Here is a 15,645-nt window from a genome sequence, read left to right as displayed (position 1 = left end):
ATGTTCTTCGCTGTAGTAAAAAATCAGTGCTTAACAGTTTATAAAAGTGAGGCTGACTTACTAAGCAAATTTTACTTGTTAGTTTCAGTATCATCAGTGAGCTGTTTTAGCTTAAATCTGCACCAGCCCTTCATGGATAAGACAGAATAAACGTAATAGATGAAAATTAATAATTAACAGGAGTGACTGGTCCCTCTTCATCACATGATGTACACAAGCTTAGGTAATTCATCCACATGACTCGTAATTTCATAAAATGCATGACTAAAGACTGTATATCAATTTAAGAGAGTAAACACAAAATCATTTAGAAATATTTATTAAAAGCAGTCAAATACACACAAAATCAAGAGCCAATTCCACCTTAAAGTATTTTACATAGAGCGACTGATGATAATAGAAATGTGTTTGTTAATAGAAGTTTGTCTCTTTGGTGCTGGTCTGTTAAGGAAAAGCTAAAAGTATGAATAATTACAGAAGCAGATTTAAAGAGTTCTTCAGTTAGTCAAAGCCAGATTTGCTCACACATACCTAATAATAAAGTCTCCAGTAAAGATGGTCTATAAATGTTTTTACTAATCCTGTAATAGATCAATGTAAAATCAGTTTTCATGTCCTCACAGAAATTTGTGCAGTAAAGAATATTTCTAATAGCTCCTCTCATCATTAATAATACAGAAAAACTCATAAGAAGAAAACAATCAAGCTTGTGCTTTTAGTGAAGATTCTTAGAAATAAAACAGCTGTTTAAATGTTTTCTATAAAGAATGCAGACGACAAAATCAGTTGTAGTTTCTGCTGCTTCACCACCTGAGAGTAAAGGGGAGTCCTCAACACCACAAAGACCTGCAGGAATCCAGATAAACATGTAAGAGCTGAACAACTGAATTTAATACATAATCTACGTCTGAGTTTGATAAAACCAGTTCATAGATTTCAAACAAAAGGAGAAAAAGAAATGAAGTTTACCAGAGCTTAACTGGGCACCAGGATCCGGCCTGTGAAACACAGTAATAAATGTCATGGTAAATCAGATTAATGCACCAGTACTCCAGATGGATCAGGACTAGTTACTTTCTCTAGTCTCTAGTCTCGTTTCTCCACTGACCTGAGGATTTCTTCTTGTAGTAGAGGAATCCAGCAGCTGTCAGGATGATCCCCAACACCAGCCCTGAAGTTCCGATAGCGATCTTGTTCCTCTCAGACTCAGGAAGAGAGCCATCTGTGTGAACATTAATATTTAATATTACTTTAATTGTTAGTAAGCTTTGAGTAAATTAAGACATTTTACTGTCGCCAGGAACATGGAACCAGTTTCATAGCTTTAGAATAATTTGACAATAATTGACATTTATGTGTGTGTATGTATATATATATATAAACTATATATACATATATATATATATATACAGTGTGATCAGATCATCTGAGGAGATTTCAGAAAAATGTTGGATTTGCATATAATATAGAAAAAGCAGGGCTTATGCAAGTCAGATTGATCTGTCTAATATATATATATATATATATATATATATATATATATATATATATATATATATATATATATATATATATGATCTAATATATAGATATAGATATATATTAGACAGATCAATCTGACTTTTTTTCAGAAATCTCCTCTTATCATCTCATGCCAGATCTTTTTTTCTGTGTAATTAAGAATTTAATAATAGAGGAACTCCAGTTTTAGAAGACTTTTGATATAAAAAGCCACAGAAGTTGTTTTTCAGCTTTTTTGCCAGACTGTATTTGCAGTATGACTTAAACCTCCTCCTGAAATGATCAGATGGCAGTCAATCATAAAGTGCATCTTGACTACATTTCTACTTGACCTTTTCATGACCAGCTATTTTCTCAGTATGAAGTAAGAAGTATGAAGCAGCTCAGTGTAAATTGGCTATAAAGTCTGTACTAATGTGTGTTCATTCTCACCCCACTCAATGATGATGGGCTTCTTGGAGCTGGCGTGCTCCACCACACAGGAGATCTTCTCTCCAGATGTGGGCGTGTACTCCAGGTGGGAGTGGATCTGGTAGTACCAGTCTCCATCAGCCATCTCCTCAGTGGCGGTCACATCACTGGTCACCTTTTCCCCGTTTCTCAGCCAGTACACATCGATGACTGGGGGGTAGAAGTCGTACGCACTGCACATCAGCATGGCTGGATGACCACCACTGGCCTGCTGTTCTGCCACGAGTTTGATCCTCGGCTTCACTGTAAATAACAGAGATGTTACTGGTACGTTAATTAAACCATCTGGTACATGAAGTCATATTAGTGCATTCAGACCAAATATGTGCAATATGGCATCTATTTTCAGCTTGATGTCTTTCCTACATACACAGAACACACTGAGGCACCTCTGGGGTGGCACTAAAACAAACATCCACAATGCATTTCCCTCAAATGGTCCACAGTAAAGAACTTTCTCCAAAACAACACTCTGTTTGAATGTGGACCAGCAAGGATGCTTCAGTGAGTTCAGTGAGTGGGAAAGATGTCTTCTACTGTCCTGCTGAAAACGGACAGCATAGTGAATATAGGTTGTGATTATAACAGAGTGCTGAGCCAGAAGTGAAAAGGGGGGAAGAAAATGATCGACTGATTCATACAAAACCAAAAAACCTTGTGGTTGTTGGATCAAATGTATTGAACTACATCTCACAAGTAGGGGTGTTCAATCTCATTTGAAAAGGGCTGGAGTGACTGTGGGTTTACTTTCCAAGAAAGTGATTAAACATGTGGAATCAGGTCTTCCTCGTTTGTTTGGAATGAACACCAGGCCCCTTTCAGATAAGTTCATGCCAGGTTTTGACCCTCTACAGTGTAACTCCTGCCATAAACCTCTCACAGCACACCAACGCTAATCAAGCTCTTTAGGTCTGAAGCTTTTAAAAATCTTCACACAATGTTAAGGTTCTATTCCGATTCCATACCTTTCACTATGCTGAGGTTCTTCAAACTTCAAAAAGGTTCTTTACCCCATAAAGATCCATCCATTAAAAGATCTTTATCAAAGCAGCTTCCAGAGGAAGATTCATGAATGTAGACTCTGTTAAATCTGATGACATTGGAACAGATCGCTGTCCCATTTTACTGCTGATTCTTTCCTTCTGCTCCTGTCATCCCCTCAACTCCTCTGTGGTCTTTCAGGACAGGAGACGAGCAATAGAAAGTGAGGAGGAGGAGGAGGAGGAGGAGGAGGAGGAGGAGGAGGAGCTGGAGCTGTAGCAAAAGTTTCTAGATGTAGCCATAGAACAGAGGCATGATGGGGTGGAAAGAGGAATCAGAACCAGGACAGAGAGCATCTGATGCTGAATACTCAGAGGCCTCATCCACACATGTATGGACATTTTGACCTTCCATCCATGTGGACATGTAAAAGGTATCATTTTGAGAACATTGACATCTCTGTGAAGTTGTGCACAGTCACTGTTATTCTGCATGTGTTAAGCGTGCAAATCTGACAAGGCTGATGTTTCTGGAAGGTCAGTAACATCAGAGCTACAGACCTCTGACATCACGCCCATATTAGGAAATCCAGGGCTAAGCCAGTTTTCATCATGGGGAAAAATTAATGCCACTTTAAATATTTTTGTGTGTGTGAATCAAAAATATTCCAACCCACCCAACAAAAATGTGTTGAAAAGACAAAGACAGACGTCTCAACAACGTTGAGATTTGGTTGAAAGTGAAGTCGCATGGGGTGATTATTCAAAAAGCTTCCAGGTCTATTTTTGGGCTAAATCAAGGCTATGATGGTCGACCAGATTGAACTCAAATCTGTTTGTGAAAATTAGCACCAGTTTCCCACATAAATGTCTGTAAAGGATGTTATGGACGAGTAAACCGTTAATATTTTATCTTATTTTGCAGGCTGTGGATTGAGAAGTCTTACTTCATTCGTTTAATTTCAGCTTGTTTTTTTAACAAGTTCTCTTTTCATTAACCTCAATAGCTGCCTTATTCACCTCTAGCCCAAACAAACAGCTCAAACTTCAGCCTCAGTGGGCATCCTCAACAGGACAATGATGTGTCCAGTCTTTTTCTAATACGTGTTTTTAGAGCGTACCCCAAAATGTTAAATTCACCAAATCAATAATAATCATTAAAATGTGTGAAAGTGTGTTCTCTGTTCTCTGTGTCAACTTATTCTTACATGGACTTTGACCAGGAGCACCTAAACTGTTAAAGCTGTACAGTAAAGGTCTTGATAAGTATATGATTGTGTGTGTGTGTGTGTGTGTGTGTGTATGGGGGGGTGAGGAGTGAGTTTGACATCAGTTTTTATTTTTCTTTTGAAGTGAAAGTGTTGGACCTTTGAGGTAAGAAGTCCCTCCGGACACAACGCCAAAGCCGCCCTTTAGTGTTTCACCATAAATACATAATTCAGTTAGATTTTCATCATAAAGAGGCTCAAGCATTGATCTCTCTCATCCTCAAGAAGGGTAAAGACTCCCATAACTGTCAGAGCTATCGACCAATGTCTCTTATTAACTGTGATGCAAAAATTCTGGATAAGGTCTTAGCAAAGAGATTAGATAAAGTAGTAGAGACACTGGTACATCCCGACCAGGTTGGCTTTATCCATCAGCGCAACTCTACAGATAATATCAGAAGGTTCATTGACATCATGCGGCATGTTCAGAATGACCAAGAACCTGTAGCTGCCCTGTCATTAGACGCCGAGAAGGCATTTGACTGGGTAGAGGGGCTCTATCTTTTGCTGACCCTGAAAGCTTTTGGATTTGGAGATGTCTTCATAAAGTGGATTCATATCTTGTACACAGGGCCCAAAGCCGCTGTTGTTACAAACGGGCTTATTTCACCATATTTTAGGCTACAAAGAGGAGTGCGCCAAGGATCACCTTTATCCCCCCTTCTATTTTCTTTGGCATTAGAGCCTCTTGCGGTAGCTGTAAGACTGAATCCAGACTTCCCTGGTGTTCAGATCGGCCAAAAGACCCATAAAATAATGCTGTACGCAGATGACATCTTAACATTTATTTCTAACCCCGAAAGATCTGTGAATTCTCTCTTAACAACTATTGATTCATTTTCCAAACTATCAGGGTATAAAATAAATTGGTCTAAATGTGAAGCCCTCCCCCTGACATCTTATTGCCCTAAAACAGCATTCTCTTCTTGATTTCTACGGCCTCAGAATGGAATAACATATCTCGGTGTCCTGTTCCCCCCAAATTTGTCTGATCTGAGTAGGGTTAATGTAGAACCTCTCCTGGATCATTTTAAAGCGGATATAGACAGGTGGTCCCCACTCTATCTCTCATTGTGGGGAAAGGCCAATGTCCTTAAAATGAATGTTGCCCCAAAATTTAACTACATTATCCAGGCTTTACCAATTTCCATTCCTTTGAAATATTTTCATCATTTTGAGAAGCTTTGTAATGTTTTTCTTTGGAATGGTAAACGGCCTCGTATACGCCTGAGTAAATTACAAAAACCAGTGGATCGGGGAGTGCTGGGCATACATAATCTCCTGCTCTACCACTATGCTTTTTGCTTGAGACACTTGGTGCGATGGTCACTTCCCCCTGAAAGAGCTCCACCTTGGTTCGATATAGAGAGCCATGTATGCCACCCCCTTCCTGTTATTAGTTGTCTTTCTGTTGTGAAGTCAGATCACCCAGTCATTTCACATCTTCAGTGGGTATGGTGCAAAGTCTCATAGCTGGTTGGATTCAGTCCATTTTTGAACAACCTTTCCAGCATATGGTCAAATCCTAAATTATGTATTGGCAAATCTCCGTTTCTGTGGAAGGTTTGGGTACTGCAGGGCATTCATATGGTGGAGGACCTATATGTAGGGGATTCTCTTAAATCCTTTGAGTGTCTCCAGCATGAATATGGACTGCCCCTTAACCGGAGTTGGCGGTATCTCCAAATTCGCAGTCTTTGCTTACACGTGTTTGGGACTGGTACACAACCCCCACAGGCAAAGGATCAAAAACATTTCTTTAATTTGCTCGGCCTTGGTCATGAAGCATCTAGGTATTACTATATTCTGCTACAGAAGTCCATCAAACCCTCTTCGCTAAAACCAGCATGGGAAAAAGATTTAAATGTTACATTCACTGATAATGATTGGTTAAATATTCTAAGGAAATCAAAGAAAATGTCCAGAAAACTTAGAACTAGGCTTGTACAGTTAATCGCTTTTATTGGACACCTAGTAAGTTATTCAGAGCAAACTTGAAAGACTGCCCAATTTGCTGGAGGTGTTCTTTGGAAGGTACACTAATTCACTGTCTGTGGGATTGCTCGGTAATTCAGGACTTTTGGCTGCAGCTACACAGAACCATCGAAATGATAATCAGGGTACAGTATCCCTATCAACCCAGCCTATATGTTTTGGGGGATCCAGGCCCTTTGATTTCCTTGACAGATCATGACTGTGATTGGATCCAGACAGCTCTTATGGTAGGCAGGAGGCCTACTATTGAGACACTGGAAGTTGTCTCAGGCTCCCACCTTAAGTGAATGGTACGAGTTATTAAATAGAGTGGCCTCCTATGAAAGACTCTCTTTCAGGCTGATAGGGACACCTAATCAGTATTTTAAGAAGTGGCAGAAATTCCTAGGTCATATTGGTTCAGACTCAGCAAACCCCACCTCATAGCGCACACCTGTCCAAACTATCAAATCACATCTGTTAAGGTAGTAGCACTACATATACACCCCCCCCTTTTTTTATTTATATCTATTTGTTGGCCTGTTTTATTATTATTTCTTATTATTATTACTATTTTTTCATTTATTTTTGTTTTGTTTTGAAAATAAACAATGTTGTACATCTTTGATACTATAATTATAATAATAACATACTGTAACTTTCTTTTCCCTGCTCCTCACTTTGTGACATTTACTACTGTTTATTCTGAGACTTTGTAAATTGTGCTAATGATAAAATGTTCAATAAAAATACTGATCATAAAAAAATGTTTATAATAATAATAAATAACAATATTGTGTAAGCACATTAGTTTTAATTGCATAATAATAATAATAATAATAATAATAATAATAATAATAATAATTCATGTGCTTCTAATGTACTGTAATTTGTCTTTTTTCATAGTTTAAAATATAACATTTTTTTGTTTAATGACACTGACTTAATTAAAATGTCCATGAAGTTAGCAGGCTTGCTATACAAAATATCACTATATAATATCAGAGCTGGAGAGCGGATGATTTACAGTTAATCATTTCTAAATGTATTATTACAGCATGAATTGTAAACAGTGTCACTGTAAAACTCTGAAATAGTTGATCTTATTATGAGAGGCTCTTAACAGCCGGACACCAACTTCAAATTAAGAGCCCAGGTATTTTACAGTGAGTACATCATGCAGCCAAACGGCATCATAAAAATCTCTCAGTCGCGATTAGTGAGGAAAATGTTTTGTTGTTTTAATAAACAACGCGCGCGCTGTAAAAATATTTGTCTTTAATGAATAATAATAAATATATTTTATAATAAATAAAATGATAATAAATAAACTTCCTGTCATATATTTTTATATCAGACTTTAATTACCCGTCATATTGATCTTCTGTGTTCATGGTCAACATCAATCAAATGTAAGATCGCCGAAATCGATGAAATGAAGTCTAAACTTCAGGTGCGCTCATTATTCTCCAACATAAACTCGGGATCAGCGCCACGTCGCTGTGGAAGTGCTCGCGCTGCTCCTCCTGCGCTGATTCTGTAAATCAGTATTTCTCAGTTTCTCTGCAGCTCAGCTCTGATCTGCTGCTGCTACAGCGGTGGGCTTTTCTTTATCAGCGCGGCGTCTGAGTCTCTCACCTGTTTTCTCCAGAACAGTAGAGAAATCAATTCCCAGGTTGGGTTTGCAGTATCTCTCCAGCTCGCCTCTCGCCTGCTGTACTTCAGGTCCTTTATTCCAGCGCTCTGCGTTCTTCACTCCGAGCTCAGTGTATCCAACATACTCCCCCACCGTGCTGTTAAACCGTATCACTGGATCCTTATTGAAATGATAGGTATCTATGTATTCCACATCTGTCAGATCTGATGAACTGGTGATACAGTCAGTTGTCATGTAATAGTAATATCCATCTGCCAATGAAACAGAGAAGAAGATTAACAGCCACAGCAGAATGTTATTAAATAAAGAATTCGCGATATTTTATTAAACTTCATCACATCACAGATCAGAGAACTGTAAGGTCTAAACAGTTTAGAGCAGGTCTGAAACAGCATTTAAAGTGTTTCTGTAAATTCCCTGTTAAAGAGGTTTTGTGAGCAGAAGGTTTGCCAGAACAAGCTCCTCACAACGGGCATCTCATTAATGAAGAGAGAGCGGGGTGCTCCCCTTACTGCTCCCTACTGGCGACCTGAGGTATTGCAGATCAGAAAAAGCTGAAAGTGTTCAGAACAAATTCAGAACAAATTCAGAACAAAGTTAAACGGCTTTAAATCTTCATTAATTTTGACCTAAATGATGATGAGTCGGCCTGGTTGTAATATTTTCTTTCTTGATATTTGTGCTGCTGTTTCCTCATTTTGCGTGTTACAGGTTTGAAATTGGCTGTTCGACCACAGGCTCCGACTCTGGAGAGAGACAGGCCGGTCTGCTCTTGACAGTATAAACTGCCATCCCGCTGTTTTCAGTCTACATTCGTTTCTCTGATTTAGTCTCTAGTCTTAAAATCGTTAGTGTTATTGTTTGACCAGTGCCTGTCACTGAGGTCATTCATTTCTCTGATTTATTCTCTAGTCTTAAAATCATTAGTGTTATTGTTTGACCAGTGCCTGTCGCTGAGGTCATTCGTTTCTCTGATTTAGTCTCTAGTCTTAAAATCGTTAGTGTTATTGTTTGACCAGTGCCTGTCGCTGAGGTCATTCGTTTCTCTGATTTAGTCTCTAGGCTTAAAATCGTTAGAGTTATTGTTTGACCAGTGCCTGTCGCTGAGGTCATTCGTTTCTCTGATTTAGTCTCTAGTCTTAAAATCGTTAGTTTTATTGTTTGACCAGTGCCTGTCGCTGAGGTCATTCGTTTCTCTGATTTAGTCTCTAGTCTTAAATAGTTGGTTTTATTGTTTGACCAGTGCCGGTCGCTGAGGTCATTCGTTTCTCTGATTTAGTCTCTAGTCTTAAAATCGCTAGTGTTATTGTTTGACCAGTGCCTGTCGCTGAGGTCATTCGTTTCTCTGATTTAGTCTCTAGTCTTAAAATCATTACTTTTATTGTTTGACCAGTGCCTGTCGCTGAGGTCATTCGTTTCTCTGATTTAGTCTCTAGTCTTAAAATCGTTAGTGTTATTGTTTGACCAGTGCTGGTCGCTGAGGTCATTCGTTTCTCTGATTTAGTCTCTAGTCTTAAAATCGTTAGTGTTATTGTTTGACCAGTGCCGGTCGCTGAGGTCATTCGTTTCTCTGATTTAGTCTCTAGTCTTAAAATCGTTAGTGTTATTGTTTGACCAGTGCCGGTCGCTGAGGTCATTCGTTTCTCTGATTTAGTCTCTAGTCTTAAAATCGTTAGTGTTATTGTTTGACCAGTGCCGGTCGCTGAGGTCATTCGTTTCTCTGATTTAGTCTCTAGTCTTAAAATCGTTAGTGTTATTGTTTGACCAGTGCCGGTCGCTGAGGTCATTCGTTTCTCTGATTTAGTCTCTAGTCTTAAAATCGTTAGTGTTATTGTTTGACCAGTGCCTGTCGCTGAGGTCATTCGTTTCTCTGATTTAGTCTCTAGTCTTAAAATCGTTAGTGTTATTGTTTGACCAGTGCCTGTCGCTGAGGTCATTCATTTCTCTGATTTAGTCTCTAGTCTTAAAATCGTTAGTGTTATTGTTTGACCAGTTCCTGTCGCTGAGGTCATTCTTTTCTCTGATTTAGTCTCTAGTCTTAAAATCATTAGTGTTATTGTTTGACCAGTTCCTGTCGCTGAGGTCATTCTTTTCTCTGATTTAGTCTCTAGTCTTAAAATCGTTAGTGTTATTGTTTGACCAGTGCCTGTCGCTGAGGTCATTCTTTTCTCTGATTTAGTCTCTAGTCTTAAAATCGTTAGTGTTATTGTTTGACCAGTGCCGGTCGCTGAGGTCATTCGTTTCTCTGATTTAGTCTCTAGTCTTAAAATCATTAGTTATTGTTTGACCAGTGCCTGTCGCTGAGGTCATTCGTTTCTCTGATTTACTCTCTAGTCTTAAAATCGTTAGTGTTATTGTTTGACCAGTGCCTGTCGCTGAGGTCATTCGTTTCTCTGATTTAGTCTCTAGTCTTAAAATCGTTAGTGTTATTGTTTGACCAGTGCCTGTCGCTGAGGTCATTCATTTCTCTGATTTAGTCTCTAGTCTTAAAATCGTTAGTGTTATTGTTTGACCAGTTCCTGTCGCTGAGGTCATTCTTTTCTCTGATTTAGTCTCTAGTCTTAAAATCATTAGTGTTATTGTTTGACCAGTTCCTGTCGCTGAGGTCATTCTTTTCTCTGATTTAGTCTCTAGTCTTAAAATCGTTAGTGTTATTGTTTGACCAGTGCCTGTCGCTGAGGTCATTCTTTTCTCTGATTTAGTCTCTAGTCTTAAAATCGTTAGTGTTATTGTTTGACCAGTGCCGGTCGCTGAGGTCATTCGTTTCTCTGATTTAGTCTCTAGTCTTAAAATCATTAGTTATTGTTTGACCAGTGCCTGACGCTGAGGTCATTCGTTTCTCTGATTTAGTCTCTAGTCTTAAAATCGTTAGTGTTATTGTTTGACCAGTGCCTGTCACTGAGGTCATTCGTTTCTCTGATTTAGTCTCTAGTCTTAAAATCGTTAGTGTTATTGTTTGACCAGTGCCTGTCGCTGAGGTCATTCATTTCTCTGATTTAGTCTCTAGTCTTAAAATCATTAGTGTTATTGTTTGACCAGTGCCTGTCGCTGAGGTCATTCGTTTCTCTGATTTAGTCTCTAGTCTTAAAATCTTTAGTGTTATTGTTTGACCAGTGCCTGTCGCTGAGGTCATTCTTTTCTCTGATTTAGTCTCTAGTCTTAAAATCGTTAGTTTTATTGTTTGGCCAGTGCCTGTCGCTGAGGTCATTCATTTCTCTGATTTAGTCTCTAGTCTTAAAATCTTTAGTGTTATTGTTTGACCAGTGCCTGTCACTGAGGTCATTCGTTTCTCTGATTTAGTCTCTAGTCTTAAAATCGTTAGTGTTATTGTTTGACCAGTGCCTGTCGCTGAGGTCATTCGTTTCTCTGATTTAGTCTCTAGTCTTAAAATCGTTAGTGTTGTTGTTTGGCCAGTGCCTGTCACTGAGGTCATTCGTTTCTCTGATTTAGTCTCTAGTCTTAAAATCGTTAGTTTTATTGTTTGGCCAGTGCCTGTCGCTGAGGTCATTCATTTCTCTGATTTAGTCTCTAGTCTTAAAATCGTTAGTGTTATTGTTTGACCAGTGCCTGTCACTGAGGTCATTCTTTTCTCTGATTTAGTCTCTAGTCTTAAAATCGTTAGTGTTATTGTTTGACCAGTGCCTGTCGCTGAGGTCTTTGCACCCAGAGCAGCTCCTGTCTTTTATTCTTGTGACTGTAACAACCTATAAAATAAATCCGGGCTCATTTGTCATGTAGTGTATTGAGTTTTGGTCTGAACGGTCTTGGTGACAGAATCTGCTGTCATCCATGTTACAGCCAACATGGGTCATTGCAGTGTGGGTGAGTGAGCTGGTCAGAGGAACACTTGTCTGTCCAGTAAACATTTATTTTCTCAGAAAATACAGCCCCATTTCCAAAAAATTGGGACACTGTGCAAAATGTTAATAAAAACAAAATGCAGTCATTTAAACCACATGTTTAGTTCAAAATAGCACAAAAGCAACATCAAAAGTTGAAACTGATCAATTGTTTAGTTTTTGAGAAATCTTTGTCCATTTTGAATTTGATATCAACAACACATTCCAAATAAGTTGGGACAGGGGAACAAAAGGCTGGTGAAGTTGTGTAATGCTAAAAAAAAAAAAAAACACCTGGTGGTTGATTGACTGCAGGTCCGTAACATGACTCGGTATAAAAAGCATCTCAGAGAGTCGGAGTCTTTTAGAAGTAAAAATGAGGAGGTTCACCGCTCTGTGAAAGACTGCACCATCAAATAGCACAACAATAAAAGAAAAATGTTTCTCAAAATAAAACAGCAAAGAGCTTCTGCTTTTCATCGTCTACGGTACAGAATAACATTAAAGACTCCGAGAATCTGGAGAAATCTCTGTCTGTGAGCCAGTACTTGCTGGCTGTGATGTTTGGCCCTCAGACAGCACTGCATTAAAAACAGACATGATTCTGTAGTGGAAATCATTGCATGGGCCACATGATCCACACCAGTTTGCCTACAAAGCAAACAGTTCCACAGAAGACGCTATCACCACTGCTCTCCACACAGCACTCACACACCTGGAGCACCAGGGGAGCTATGTGAGGATGCTCTTCGTGGACTTCAGCTCAGCTTTTAACACGATCATTCGCCACAGACTGGTGACCAAACTCACAGACTTGGGACTTTCACAACCCACCTGCCTCTGGATCAAAGACTTTCTGACCGACCGCACCCAGTCTGTAAGATTGGGTCTTCATCATTCCTCCACCCTCAAACTCAGCACAAAGCACCACAGGTGTGCATGCTTAGCCCACTTCTCTAAGCTCTGTATACCTATGACTGTGTCCCCACCCACTCCTCCAACACCATAGTAAGGTTTGCAGTTGACACGGCACTGGTTGGACTTATCTCCGGAGGAGATGAGTCCGCCTACAGGGATGAAGACTGACTGAGTGGTGTTCAGGAAATAACCTCACCCTGAACTTCTCAAAAACAAAAGAACTCATTACAGACTTCCGGTGGAAAGGAGCAGTCCCTACACCACTGTACATCAATGGGGATTTTGTTGAAAGAGTCCATTCCTTCAGATTCCTGGGCACACACATTTCTGAGAATCTTTCCTGGACGACCAACACCATGGCAGTGGTCAAGAAGGCGCAACAGAGGCACTACTTCCTGAGAATTCTTAGGAAAAACAACCTTCAGGAGAAGCTGCTGGTGTCCTACTACCGCTCCACCATTGAGAGCGTGCTGACATACTGCATCTCAATGTGGTACAGCAGTTGCTCAGTGGCAGAGAGGAGAGCACTGCAGGGAGTCATAAACACAGCCCAGAAGATCATCGGCTGCCCACTGCCCTGCCTGGAGGACCTGCTCATGACCTGAAGGATATATTTCACCCGGGACATCTGTTCAACCTGCTGCCCTCTGGTAAACGCTTTAGGTCCACCCCATCCCGGACAAACAGACTTAAAACAGCTTTTACCCCAGAGCCGTATGGGAACTGAACGCTTCCAAACACACACACACACACACACACACACACACACACACACACACACACACACACACACACACTGACAGGGACTTTCTATAGAACACTGTGCTCAGTAGAACCGACTGAACACCACTACTGCTCTCTACTGGCACTGATTTCATAGGACACTTTACACTGTTCCAGTGTTCCAGTGTTCCACTCCACCTCTGTCCTATTTATTATTAATTTGTTCTTGAGAGTGCAATGTATAATCTATATTTCTTTCTTTATATTTAAGATTTTTGATACTTTTTCCCTTAAATCTGCACTTTATATATTTTAGCCTTATGTTTAAATTGTTTTGTATGTAGGAAGTGCCGTTGGATTGCTGCTCCATTTCGTTGTACACCTGTGCAATGACAATAAACGCATCTTATCTTATGAAAACCACTGTCTGTGAAAACAGTTTGTCGCTATATCCACAAATGCAAGTTAAAACACAAAGAAGAAACCAAATATAAACAGGATCCAGAAATGCTGCCACCTTCTCTGGGCCTGAGCTCATTTAAAATGGACTGAGGTGAAGTGGAAAAGTGTCCTGTGGTCCAACAAATCAACATTTGAAATTCTTTTTGGAAATCATGGACGCTGTGTCCTCCAGGTTAAAGACCACTCAGCTTATTATCAGTGCTCAGTTAAAAAGCCAGTATTCATGATGGTTTAGGGGGGAATTAGTGCACATGGCATAGGTGATATGCTCATCTGTAAAGGCACCATTAATGCTAAATGATGTATACATGTTTTGGTAACATATGCTGCCAGTCCAGGTGCTAAACTGGCCTGCCTGCAGTCCAGACTGGTCACCACTGAGAACATTTGACATATTATGAAATGACAAATACGACAATTTTTTGATGAGCAGCTGAAATCCTGTATCAAACAAGAACAGAAAACATTTCACTTTCTAAACTACAGAAGCGTCTCCTCAGTTCCCAAACACTTACAGAGTGCTGTAAAAAGAAGAGGTGTTGAAACACAGCGGTAAACAGGCCCCCGTCCCAACTTTTTTGGAATGTGTTATTGGGATCAAATTTTAAAAAATTTTCAAAAAACAATAAAATTTCTCAGTTTCATTTGATATTTTGTATTATTTTCATTTCATTTTTATTTACATTGAACAGTGTCCCAATTTTTTTGGAAATGGGATTGTACCAAAATAAATAAGTCTATTTAGTTTATTGTAATTTAATGTGTGTTAGCTTAACCATGTACAGTTTCTATCTAATGCCTAGTTTATCTAATCAGTCCTGCATTCATTTACATTGTTTAATCAGCTTTTCTTTAAATCAGTTTATTCAGCCTTTTATTAAGTTTAATCAGCATATCATTAAGGTTAATCTAATGTCTAATTGAGCCTTATTTAAATTACATCAGTCTAATCAATCTTTCTTTAAGTTAAATCAGATTAAAAATCCTGCATTAAATGAAATTTTGTGTGCTGCTGGTGGAAACTCAGTGTCTGGAGCTGCATCACCGAGAAGAGGAACCAAACCTGCGGTGACATTTAAATTAGTGTATCATTTTCACGTTATTTAAATATATTAAATCAACAGTTTGCCTTTCAGTTATTTGTGTAATTATTGTTATTATTAATTATGTGCTCAGTTGTCACATTTACACACCATTTCACATTCTTTTACAGTTTTTCACACTTCAGTGTGCTTTTCTAATCAGCTCCCAACACAGTAATAACTTTACTGAAACTTTTTATTTAGTATTTATATAAAATACATTTAGCCAGATGGACAATTGCCATATATAAATAAACAATGTCTGATATGTTTATTTCATTAAAATAGGATTTATAAAATAATAATGAATATTAACGTACCTGTTCTTATAGTCAGAGTCAGTAGGAGCAGCAGCTGCAGACTCAGCAACATTTTGTCTCTACACCCAACAGAAACTGAGAGAGTTTGAGAGACTGAGCTCCAGTTCATACAGACGCTTCAGTTCACTGACCAATCAGAATCAGCTACACCACTGCATCACAGGTTACTGAGCAGCAGCCTCACTGAATTTCAGAGTGGATGAATAAGGAATAATAAGATGATGCAGTTGCCAAACAAAATGCCAGAAAAATAGTTTTCTACAAACACTTTTGCAATATGTCTAATAAATAAAACGTGTCAGCTTTTAGATTAGCTTTTATTTCACATGTAGCTCATAATGTGCATCTTCATCATGTTCATCAGTGCAGACAGTCTTTAAAGTGTGTATGTAGCAGGGCTGGCAGTTATGAAGTGCTGTTGAAGGTCTGA

General features: G+C 39.0%; 1 protein-coding gene across 1 annotated transcript; it reads right to left on the bottom strand.

Annotated features, from left to right (window-relative positions):
- Nucleotides 1-303: 303 nt before the first annotated feature.
- On the bottom strand, nt 304-15,329 carry LOC108415099 (H-2 class II histocompatibility antigen, E-S beta chain-like). Its single transcript, XM_037535977.1, has 6 exons — nt 15,216-15,329; nt 7,853-8,122; nt 1,954-2,235; nt 1,109-1,222; nt 970-998; nt 304-846 (listed from the first exon to the last, which is right to left on the bottom strand). Exons 1-5 carry the CDS (start codon nt 15,322-15,324, stop codon nt 976-978), a joined length of 798 nt encoding a protein of 265 aa, XP_037391874.1. The 5' UTR covers nt 15,325-15,329; the 3' UTR covers nt 304-846; nt 970-975.
- Nucleotides 15,330-15,645: the final 316 nt, after the last annotated feature.

The sequence above is a fragment of the Pygocentrus nattereri genome, chromosome 29 (genome assembly GCF_015220715.1).
Source record: "Pygocentrus nattereri isolate fPygNat1 chromosome 29, fPygNat1.pri, whole genome shotgun sequence".
Lineage (NCBI taxonomy): Eukaryota > Metazoa > Chordata > Actinopteri > Characiformes > Serrasalmidae > Pygocentrus > Pygocentrus nattereri.
This window is presented reverse-complemented; position numbering and strand designations above follow the sequence as displayed.

What these genes read in the sequence shown, in the direction of transcription:
- LOC108415099 (XM_037535977.1), bottom strand. Translation starts at nt 15,324, where the DNA reads ATGAACTGGAGCTCAGTCTCTCAAACTCTCTCAGTTTCTGTTGGGTGT. An exon ending in GACTCTGACTATAAGAACAG is followed by an intron (nt 8,123 to 15,215) that starts GTACGTTAATAT and finishes TTTCATTGGCAG; the next exon opens with ATGGATATTACTATTACATG. An exon ending in CTACAAGAAGAAATCCTCAG is followed by an intron (nt 999 to 1,108) that starts GTCAGTGGAGAA and finishes TGTGTTTCACAG; the next exon opens with GCCGGATCCTGGTGCCCAGT.